Here is a 12740-nt window from a genome sequence, read left to right on the forward strand (position 1 = left end):
CCATTCACTGCAGCAATATATCACAGCAGACGGCTCCTAAAATCAGACTGGATCTACGGCATCAAACTTGAAGAAACATCCTTTATTATTTGGTATAAAAGGCACATTCAGGATGAAAGAAACAAAAAAGGATTGATACATAAAAAAATTATATTCACTCATCTCATTTGACTAAATATTTCTCGAGTTAGCACATTAAGCATTATGTAAGCATTAGTTTGCCACAAAAGCATTCTGTTGCTAGCTTTAAAATGGATTTGTTTTAATTGGCTTCTCTTCTCCCATACAAATCTCTTAAGGCAACTGAAAAAAAAACAAGAGAACATAAAAACCAAAGGTAAAACACTTCTGTGTGGTTCACATCACGGGTAACAGATCCGTCGGCTCGGTGTTTACACTGACATCGAAGACTACGAACAAGCTCACCAAGCAATAAATTAGTCGTCTGCAAGCAAACTATCAGATAAAAACATGCCGATCTGATTCTGACCTTAAAGTCAAAAAAATGTTCAAAGTGAAATAATAAAGGAATGAAATGTTAATAAACACATCGATTTAACTAAAGCACAAAGGATCGGCCAGGACTCCTGACAAGCGTTAAACTAGTCCCATCAGATCAGGTTAAAACTATCAAAAACCAAACCATCTCTATAGAGGTTGTTAACATGAACATGTCAATAATGTCAAATCATCTCGATTATTCTTGAGATTCTCATTCAAACAAATAAAATCAAGATATTGCATATACAGTTGAAGTCAAAAGTTTACAGAATCTGCAAAATGTTAATTATTTTTCCAAAATAAGAGGGATCATACAAAATGCATGTTCTTGCTTATTTAGTACTGACCTGAATAAGATATTTCACATAAAAAGATGTTTACATATAGTCCACAAGAGAAAATAGTTGAATTTATAAAAATGACCCCATTCACTTGATTATTAATATTGTGTTGTTACCTGAATGATCCACAGCTGTGTTTTTTGTTTAGTGATATTTGTTCATGAGTCCCTTGTTTGTCCTGAACAGTTAAACTGTCTGCTGTTCTTCAGAAAAATGCTTCAGCTCCCACAAATTATTTGGTTTTCCAGCATTTTTGGTGTATTTTAACCCTTTCCAACAATGACTGTATGATTTTGAGATCCATCTTTTCACACTGAGGACAACTGAGGGACTCTTATGCAACTATTACAGAAGGTTCAAACGCTCTCTGATGCTCCAGAAGGAAAAAACATGCATTAAGAGCCGGGGGTTATATATATATATATATATTATTTTTTTTACATGATCTTTAGGTTTATTATGTGATTTCTGTGATGTTTAATTAGATTCAGTGTTGTTTGATGTTCATATGAGACTTTTTTGATCACTACTCTTTGTTAGGAGCAAAAATAAACTAATTTGCACAATAGCAGATAATAAAATATTGTTGTATCTGATCAGAAGGATAAAACATTACATTGAATGCATGAACGAACAATAATTAGAAACAGGCAAACTGCACACTAGTAATAATGATACGGCTGTATGAAGAGATAGCTCTTCTCTCACATGGGGTGTTTGTTGTACATGACGGGCAGAAACTCGTCCACCGGCAGCATGTTTCGAAGCGGTTCGGCCCGCAGCAGCTTCTGAGCGCCGCGCAGTGAGATGGTGTATCCCAGCGTCCAGTACGAGTAATCAGCCTCCACCAGGTTGTGTATTCTGGGCACAGATTTCTCCGGCCGGTCCACCTGCATGCGCTTGCGGCCGATATATCTGAGAGACAGAGACAAACAGCTGGAGTCAGGAGTCCAGTAGAGGGAGCTGTACACAGACTGCTGTACTCACATCAAGTCCCAGTCCAGCCGCTGAGACTCGATCTCATGCATCAGATTCTGCAGGCGCCGCTTAAAGAAAACCTCAAAGCGCAGGTCGTCCTCGATCACCAGAGACGCCTTCAGCCCTCGATCCACAATCTAACACACAGAACCATGCACAGACTGAGTAAACACAATGCCGTAATGTAGGTGTCACATTTATGCTCTGTTTTTGTTTTGGTTTCCCTCTGTTCCTGCCTTCCCTCTGTTTCTGTATACCTTTATTTGGTTATGTTCCTCTCCTATTAAAGTTCCTTATGTTCATTTGGTTTTCCTGTGTGTTGATTGTTGATTGCTCTCAGGTGTGTCTTGTCAATTACCCTGTGTACTTAAGTTTCTGTCTGTGTTATCTGAGTTTGTCCGGTATTGAACGTAGATGTTGTGTTTCCTGTGTGTCTGTGCCTGCCTTGCTTTATCCCGTCTTGGATGATTAAAGACATTTACTTAAGAGTTTATCCCACGCCTCCTCGTTCTTCGTCTCGCCACAGAAGGCAACCATGACAGTAGGATATTGCCAAAATAATTAGTTTATAGTATATTTAAAAATATTTTCTATAAAACACTATATTAGTATATTAAAATATTACTATATTATGTTATTTTATCAAAAATTATAATATTTTCTTGTAAACTGTTACACATAAACAGATTTCCATAATTTAACATATTATAAAATGATTTTATTTTATTATTATAAAGTTTATATATATATACATATATTTTTTAAACACTATTTTGTAGTATTTTATGAAAACAATACTTCTAAAAATCAAACACTGAGTAAACACACTGCCATACTTTAAGTTATTATAGAAAAATATATTATTTTAGAGAAATATTTAAAATATTCCCTTACAAAACGCTTATTACTAAATAAACTATATTACAATACTTTCTTATAAAAACACTAGTTTTTCAATAAAAAAACAGACATATATAACTTAAATCATTACATTGTCTGTCTCTCTCTCTCTCTCTCACCTCTGTCCAGATGTTGTAGTGCGACAGAAAGCAGCCCAGCTCTCCTTTAGTGAGCGGACGGCCGTGATACGGGTCGCTGTATCCGGGCATCATCTGGATCCCCAGCGCCTCGATCTGACTGATGTTCAGCGCCCTGACACACACACAGACACAGACACACACACACACACACACACACACACACACACACACACACACACGTGTCAGACGGTCTGTGTGCGAGCGGAACAGGTGAGAGAAGGCGTTTGTGTGTGTTTGAGACGTACTTGCCATCTACAGCTGCGGTGATCTTGCACGCGATCTCTTGTTCGTACAGAGTCCTCAGCATGCGCTCTCTGCGGTCCGAACGCCTCAGCAGGTTTATCATAAACACCTGCAGAAATATAACCAGAATAACATATTATATGAGCTAATAATATATGTAATGTATAAACCTGATGAATATATACAATAGCAATATATCTGACTACTTTATAAAATAATATAAAATTAAATAAATGTAATGTATAAATAATATGATAATACAGAATGTCAATAAAAATCTATAAAATAAAAACAATTGTATTGTTATACTATGATACAAAATAAATACAACACAATAATAAACACAACTAAAAAATACTACACTATTTTATACCATTTCATAAATTAATATGATATAATATAATACAATACACTTTAAGCATTCCAGTATTTTATACCATTTCATACAATGATGTAATATGGGATTAAAGTAATATAATACAATATAATATAACAATTATATATAATATAACATTTAATATAAAATACAAATATAGAATATAAAATACAAATACAAAATTAAATACAACAAAAATGTAAAAATGTAACTATTACAAAGCTAATGTAAAAAATAAAAATAAAAATGTATATAAATGGCTATATTACTCTATTTTATGTTATACTATTTCATAAAATAACACAATATAACATATACAAAATAATACAATATAAAATGATAAATATAAAAATATAAAGCATAATAAACATACAATTAAATATACTGCAATATAAAACATAAAGTGAAATAGTGTGGTAGAAATGTGACATCCTGACCTCATCGAAGCCCATTTTATCCGGCTGTTTCGGAGGAAGAGAGAGATACACGGACGGCTCTGATGGAGGATTGCGCACTGCAGACAAAACACACCCAATGATCAAAGACATCGTTACGCTCTTTAAGCTGAATAACAAGGGCATGTGACCACTGACCAGTCATGTGACTCACCCATAACCTCCAGCAGCGAGTGCCGGAAACTGTCCGCCTCGTCCTGCAGGGTATTATGGGAGCGCAGGGGCACGGGGAAATACCCATAAGTCTCTCTGTTGCAGATGTACATCTGAACCTCTGCGGGAAACGGTGTTAAATCTCAAGCAAAAGCAGCGCACGTGATAACTGAATGTAATCTTCTCAGTCTGAGACGCACCTGCCATGCGCGCGGAGAAGGCGAAGATGATGATGTCGTCGAAGGCCCAGCTGTAGTCGGGATGCGGCGGGAAGAAGGCCAGCTCGCGGGACGCCTCCTTCCTCAGGTCCAGCAGGAAGGTGGAGTGAACCATGGGCACGGCGAAGCAGCCCTTGCGCACACACACACACACACACAGACACACACACACACACAGACACACACACACACACACACACACGTGTCAGATGGTCTGTGTGCGAGCGGAACAGGTGAGAGAAGGCGTTTGTGTGTGTTTGAGACGTACTTGCCATCTACAGCTGCAGTAATCTTGCACGCGATCTCTTGTTCGTACAGAGTCCTCAGCATGCGCTCTCTGCGGTCCGAACGCCTCAGCAGGTTTATCATAAACACCTGCAGAAATATAACCAGAATAACATATTATATGAGCTAATAATATATGTAATGTATAAACCTGATGAATATATACAATAGCAATATATCTGACTACTTTATAAAATAATATAAAATTAAATAAATGTAATGTATAAATAATATGATAATACAGAATGTCAATAAAAATCTATAAAATAAAAACAATTGTATTGTTATACTATGATACAAAATAAATACAACACAATAATAAACACAACTAAAAAATACTACACTATTTTATACCATTTCATAAATTAATATGATATAATATAATACAATACACTTTAAGCATTCCAGTATTTTATACCATTTCATACAATGATGTAATATGGGATTAAAGTAATATAATACAATATAATATAACAATTATATATAATATAACATTTAATATAAAATACAAATATAGAATATAAAATACAAATACAAAATTAAATACAACAAAAATGTAAAAATGTAACTATTACAAAGCTAATGTAAAAAATAAAAATAAAAATTTATATAAATGGCTATATTACTCTATTTTATGTTATACTATTTCATAAAATAACACAGTATAACATATACAAAATAATACAATATAAAATGATAAATATAAAAATATAAAGCATAATAAACATACAATTAAATATACTGCAATATAAAACATAAAGTGAAATAGTGTGGTAGAAATGTGACATCCTGACCTCATCGAAGCCCATTTTATCCGGCTGTTTCGGAGGAAGAGAGAGATACACGGACGGCTCTGATGGAGGATTGCGCACTGCAGACAAAACACACCCAATGATCAAAGACATCGTTACGCTCTTTAAGCTGAATAACAAGGGCATGTGACCACTGACCAGTCATGTGACTCACCCATAACCTCCAGCAGCGAGTGCCGGAAACTGTCCGCCTCGTCCTGCAGGGTATTATGGGAGCGCAGGGGCACGGGGAAATACCCATAAGTCTCTCTGTTGCAGATGTACATCTGAACCTCTGCGGGAAACGGTGTTAAATCTCAAGCAAAAGCAGCGCACGTGATAACTGAATGTAATCTTCTCAGTCTGAGACGCACCTGCCATGCGCGCGGAGAAGGCGAAGATGATGATGTCGTCGAAGGCCCAGCTGTAGTCGGGATGCGGCGGGAAGAAGGCCAGCTCGCGGGACGCCTCCTTCCTCAGGTCCAGCAGGAAGGTGGAGTGAACCATGGGCACGGCGAAGCAGCCCTTGCGCTCCTGCCTGCGGATCGGCATGTAGGCCGGCGTCCGCTTATAATAACCCTGTAATAACACGCTCGCTCGTTAACAAGACTGTGATCAAAGATGTCCGTCCACAACCTTCTTCATGACTAAAGGCCTTTTCACACTGAACACGAAAATTCGATGATGCTTTTGAATCGAAACAACAGATCCCGATCATTCGCGGTGGGAAAAAGCGAGGATTTTTTTTTCGTCCTGTGTGAACAATCACGGTAACCATAACGACAGAGATATATATATAATATAACGATAACGGCACAGAAGAACGATATTGATGGAATCACTTACAGATAGTTTTTTTTTGCAGATTAACAATAAAAATATTGACAACCAATCAGAATTCATTCAGCATTAAAGAGCTTGAGAAAAATTAGAGTGACAGATGACAAATCTGGAGTGTGCAATTAGAGTAAACATCTTAATCGTCTGTTGGTGTGAACGGGCCTTAAAACAAGATGGTACTGTCATCATTAAACAATGACTCTGATTAATATATCATTATAATTTATATAAACATGCAATATTGCTGACAAAAGAGGCGAAAACACAATGTTTATAATTATGAAAGTTATTTATAAATATTTTAATAATAATAACAAACTTTGCCAACATTTCTCTTTATCTTTGTCAACAAAAAGTAGAAAAAATATTATATATTATGTAAATGTATTTTAACGAGCCTGTTTGTGGTTGCCAAATGTCAAGAGTTTAAATCCCCCTAAATTACTAATTTTCTTCCTTTTTTTTACTTAATATTTAATTATAATTTATATAAACATATAAAAAAGGCTAAACTAAAATATTTATAATTATAAAATGTAAATAATAAAAAAAAAAAAATTTTTTTTTTTTACTATATATTATAGAAATATTCTTCAACAAGCCTGTTTACGGTTGCCAAATGTCAAGAGTTAAAATCCCCCACCAGAAACAGCTAATTTTCCACCCTTTGATTTACTTAATATTCCCAATCTGGCAACCATCTGCACAAACACTCTCTGCTCTGAGAAAAAAGCTCTGATGATCTGAAAACACCAGAAATCATGTACGCTGGAGTTTAGCGATCTTCACTGCGATTAAACCTGTGAGAAAAACTTCTCAGTGCCAAACGAATAAACCCAAACACGTGTTGCTTATGTGAAAGTGCAATAATTCAGAAACGTAAAATAAATTTCTCTAATGACAATTATTCGAATTTTGTGTGATGAAATTGTGATTATCAGTTGAACCACTATGCAGCATGACTAAAATATGACTGTTTTCATTGACTAAAAAGCACAGACGTTTAGTCACTAACACTTGACTTAAGAATACGGTTGACTAAATATGATAAAAACTAAAAAGCAGATTTGCCACAGGACTAAGTCTAAACTATAAAACAGCTGTGAAATGAAGACTCAGGATCCACACGTGTTCAGTTCTGGGTTTCACACACCTGAGACGTCATGCCGCACCAGAAGTTTGAGTACGCCGCTCTGGACTCCAGCATCGGCGCCGCGATCGTCTTATTCTCCTGCATCAGCTTCCATAAAACATCCCGGTTAGTCAGCAGGTTATCACAGTCCACCATCTGCAAACACAGACGCACCGCCACGAGTCCGTCAGGTTCATTTCATTTATTATTTACAGCAACTCCACATTACGTCACTTAGCCTAATTTTAGATCTAAAAAAATGTGCATTGTTTTAATCCGATCCACAAAATTTTTTTTCTGACACTCAGTTGGAGGTTATTTACAATTCAATTAAAATGAATTATAGCTTAAATATAGAGAGGACTTAAGTACATCTTTAAATATAATTTCATAATTACTTCTCTTGTCATTAAAATACGCTGGAGTTTAGCGATCTTCACTGCGATTAAACCTGTGAGAAAAACTTCTCAGTGACAAACTAATAAACCCAAACACGTGTTGCTTATGTGAAAGTGCAATAATTCAGAAACGTAAAATAAATTTCTCTAATGACAACTATTCAAATTTTGTGTGATGAAATTGTGATTATCAGTTGAACCACTATGCAGCATGACTAAAATATGACTGTTTTCATTGACTAAAATGCCCAGACGTTTAGTCACTAGCACTTGACTTAAGAATACGGTTGACTAAATATGATAGAAACTAAAAAGCAGATCTGCCACAGGACTAAGTCTAAACGATAAAACAGCTGTGAAATGAAGACTCAGGATCCACACGTGTTCAGTTCTGTGTTTCACACACCTGAGATGTCATGCCGCACCAGAAGTTTGAGTACGCCGCTCTGGACTCCAGCATCGGCGCCGCGATCGTCTTATTCTCCTGCATCAGCTTCCATAAAACATCCCGGTTAGTCAGCAGGTTATCACAGTCCACCATCTGCAAACACAGACGCACCGCCACGAGTCCGTCAGGTTCATTTCATTTATTATTTACAGCAACTCCACATTACGTCACTTAGCCTAATTTTAGATCTAAAAAAATGTGCATTGTTTTAATCCGATTCACAAAAATGTTTTTCTGACACTCAGTTGGAGGTTATTTACAATTCAATTAAAATGAATTATAGCTTAAATATAGAGAGGACTTAAGTACATCTTTAAATATAATTTCATAATTACTTCTCTTGTCATTAAAATATGGTTAAAGCTCTGCTGAATGTACTGACAAACATTTATGGCAAACTAAAATACATTTTAATGTCATTTCTATTGGAACTTGTTTAAATAAATTTGTAATTACACGTTTCTAGGTTGCATTTAAGTACATTTAAAATGTATAAACCTGTTTTATTTTGAAATTGGATTTTGGATCCTGAATCAGAAACACACTGTAAAAATGACTTTTCAAAGTTCAATTATTATTGGAAACACTCTAAGAAAAAATACAATTTCAGTCGTTCTGCTTCTTTGTAATTATTTGAAGAAATTTACTAGCTATTTCTGAGTCAAATCTACACCTACTTTTACAGTTTGAACTCAAGAGATTATTGTTGAGTTATTGAAGATAAAACTCAACATGGTTCTCCAGGAAAGATGTTTGACTTTTATACATGCCCGTGGTTTTGATTCCTCAGCGGCGGCTCGAGGGACAGTGTGTTTAATCCTATAATGGTACAGAGTACTTCCACTGAAACACATGCAGAGCAGTTAAACTAGTGTGGACCGAACGCTGGACTGCAGGAACAGAGCTGATCACAGAGCAGCAGAAATATCCCTATAATACTGAACAGAGCAACTGCTAACTTTAGACGAGCAAACGCTCCTCTGAGCGACGGGACGCGGCCCGTGACCCTCTACAGACTGGAGTGTAATGACCGTGTGACGTGAGGCGGGTCAGTTCGGGTCACACCAGACACTACTGTGACATTATCTACACTAACAGACAACATTACAGTTCCGTGAAGGGTAAAGAGACTCGTCTCAGACACAAACAGGAGGACTTCAGACGATGTACCAGAAAGTAGTCGGCCCACATCTCCCGCGCCGTGTCGAGGGCCGCCTGACGCAGCTTCATCACGTGCTCGTATCGCAGGTTCGTCCAGTGCTTCGGGCCGCTCTCGTCCTCATAGACGCTGAGAAACACACAGACAAATACATGCATGAGCCACAAACCATTCAGACACACATCAAGGGCAAAGTGGCATTCACATATTTACTGTCTGATTTGTCGTCCTATCAATTAATTCAAATATATGTTAAAATGCAACTGATACATAAAATGACTTAATTGCACTAAAATGTTTTTAATTTATGTACAAAAAAAATATTTTTTATGGCAAGGCAAGGTTAGTACAGGTGGCAAAATACCATGTGGTGCAATATACTGTATATATTTTTGTTACAATGTTAACGGAATAAAGTTAAATTTGAAAAAAACTGAAACTTGTTTTATTTCAGCTATTTCCCAAGACAGCATTTTTTTTTTCATTTAGTTTGCCTTGGTGTAATAAAATAACAAAACCTGAAATAATATAATAAAAATAAATTAATTGTGAATTTAACAGTAAAAGACTGTAAAAATGCTACAGTAAAAACATGTTAAATGGTTAACGGTAACCCTACTATATATACGGTGAAAAACTGTATTGGACATTACAATTTTACGGTAGTATACCGTTTTTGGAAGTAAAAACGAAGTATATATTTTACAGTGAATAACCGTAAATTGACATTTCCAGAATCCCCTGCGTTTCATTTCAAATTGGATTTTTTTTTGGTTTAAATAACTGTTTCTTTTTATTTTTTTCTTATCAGTTTTGTGCATTAGAGTTGTATGTTACATCTAATGTTGTTAAATTAATGTTTATTGCATTAATTCAGTTTCATGTCAGTTTCACGTTCAGGCCGTTTTTTTACTGTACATTTTTTACAGATTTTTTTTACAGTGAAATTTAAAAGCAACACAAACTACTGAAAATTGTGTATTAGCAGTTACACATTGCGTTAGCAGCGCTAAATGTCGTGGGTTCAATTCCCAGGGAACACACATACTGGTAAAAAAAATCATTAGCCTGAATGCACTGTAAGTCGCTTTGGATAAAAGTGTCTGCTAAATGCATAAATTATTAATTAAAATATGAAAATGACAAAAACACCAAATTACAACAAAATTACAAAACTTTCAAATAAACATGAAAAGAGAAACTAAAAATAAAATCTAATTCAAAATATCAACAAAAACTACAACAGTATCTCACACTGAAACAACACACATAAAAGACACACACACACATATACATATATATATATATATATACTTTTTCACCTTGAAAAAAGTATTTAAAAACTTGACAATAAAGAATAAATCAGTCACATTTTTAATGTTTAATGAACATTTTTTAAATAAAAGATTAAAAAAGATCAATGTATTTTGAGGTCAATAGTGCATTGATATTGAACAATTTTGGATTTATTTAACAAAATATGTTTTCTAACAGAAGAAGAGAAAGAGAGCAGACACTGGTCAGATCACAGGAAACGTGAGCAGATGTTTCTGTGATCCTGTAGTTTGTGTTTACGCACGAGTTCAGCTTGAGGTTCAGATGTGGTTTAAGGTCAGCCTCACCTGGGCTCCTCCTGAGGTCTCCACTCCACATAATGATAGAAGTTCTGGACGTTTACGAGCCATTCGCGCAGGATCGCTGTGGTGTTGTCTGAATTATGATCTGTGGCCACCCTGAGGACAGAGAGATCATCTGAAAACAGTTCAACATCTGAAACAGAAATGTCAAAGACGGCCGCTTCTCCAAACATGAATGACAAAATAGAAAGCAAATGACTATAATTAGAGCTTTTTAATTTTCCCTTTTTCCTGAATGCTGAGTTTGCTCTGATGTGCAGCGCTGTAAAATCACCCCATATTTAACTGCACTACACGACCTTTGGAAAACCAAGCTTGTCTTCAGCGTTTGGCTGCAGAAGGAGCACACGAGGACCAGAGCCCCTCACAGCTGCTACACAATGTGTTAGTGAAGAAAATGAGTCAGATTCACTCACACAGTTGCCAGTGTTGGGGAAAGATGTTGTTTGTTGTATTGTTGTCGTGATTTTATGATTATCACTCAATTGTACGGTGTCCTTGAGTGCTCTGAAAGGCGCCTTTAAATAAAATGTATTATTATTATTATTAAGTTACTTTTAAAAGTAATGCATTATAGTATTGCTTTACTCCATAAAAAGTAACTAATTCCGTTACTTTTATGAAAAGTAATGCATTATGTTACATTTGCATTACTTTCAGTCACCTGGGCTGGGCTTGATTATTTGTTTTTATTAAAAAAAAAAAAAGTATATATATACTTTTCTCCATTCTGTCATGAAGGGTCCCTTTCACAACAAAAGCGAAATGAATAAGCCTCAGGCTGAAGGAAGGTTTAAAAGTATTTAAAAGAAATTTAAAAGTAATGCACTTTACTAGTTACTTGGAAAAGCACTGACAGATCCTGTACAAACGAGTGTTCAGGTGAGCTCAGCAGATGTTCCAGGGGAAATTTATCACTGAGATCATACAGGCTGTCTCTAATCAGGGTTTAGCTGTGAACAGATGGTTTCCAGGTGCACAATCTCATACCAAACACACACACACACACACACACACACACACACACACACAGAGAGAAGCTTCTGAAAGTTCCTCAGGCAAATTTCATTCCTCTTTTTTTCCCAGTCTCAATCAGATCTGACGCACCCGTCCATCTCCTACAGCCATTGATGACCTACAGGTCTGAATGCTTCCGTTGTTTACACTAAACTTGCAAAGACAAAAATTACTAGTACTAGTTTAGGGCTGGGCGATATGACGATATACAGTATATCGGATGGACGAAATTAAAAGTCTATCGTTCCATATTATGCTCTATCGTTTATTTCGTGGTACCGCAAAAATACATTGTTTACGGCAATACTTTTTCATCATTTGAATGACGGCAATCTTACGCCCGGTTCAGACTACATGATTTTAGTCCGATTTTGCCACGATTTGCTTGACGTAGGGTGTCGTGGGGATTGGTAAACGACAATGGGCATCGGGACACAAGATTCAATCATTTCAGCTCGTGTAGTGTGTCATAGTGGACGACAACCGATTCCGCGTCTGCGATGCTTCACGACATCACGACAGAAAGACTAGCATGTTTAATTTTTTTCCGTCGTCCACGACGAGTTCTGTCACACTGGTGACGTTGACCAATAGCAGCACAGAAGCTCTTTCAGACACAGGTTTCAAACATGGCGAAACGAAGGAGAGATGATGGTGCTGCTAGGTGGAGTTATGAGATGGAGGAAAGGTTCGTGGAGCTGTGGCAACAGTACTCCTGCCTGTATGAT

At 36.3% G+C, this 12740-nt stretch overlaps 1 protein-coding gene across 1 annotated transcript in view; it reads right to left on the reverse strand.

Moving 5' to 3' along the window:
- Positions 1 to 1504: 1504 nt before the first annotated feature.
- The window catches only part of colgalt1b (collagen beta(1-O)galactosyltransferase 1b), a 16133-nt gene continuing 4897 nt past the window's right edge, over positions 1505 to 12740 (reverse strand). Inside the window, 10 exon segments of the mRNA XM_016257173.1 lie at positions 1505 to 1757; positions 1830 to 1957; positions 2840 to 2972; positions 4574 to 4680; positions 5385 to 5461; positions 5557 to 5676; positions 5756 to 5960; positions 8158 to 8292; positions 9370 to 9487; positions 10981 to 11091. Of these exon segments, the coding sequence (XP_016112659.1) occupies positions 1505 to 1757; positions 1830 to 1957; positions 2840 to 2972; positions 4574 to 4680; positions 5385 to 5461; positions 5557 to 5676; positions 5756 to 5960; positions 8158 to 8292; positions 9370 to 9487; positions 10981 to 11091 (1387 nt within the window).

Source organism: Sinocyclocheilus grahami, unplaced genomic scaffold, assembly GCF_001515645.1.
Source record: "Sinocyclocheilus grahami isolate Dianchi unplaced genomic scaffold, SAMN03320097.WGS_v1.1 scaffold1520.1, whole genome shotgun sequence".
Taxonomy (NCBI): Eukaryota; Metazoa; Chordata; class Actinopteri; order Cypriniformes; family Cyprinidae; genus Sinocyclocheilus; species Sinocyclocheilus grahami.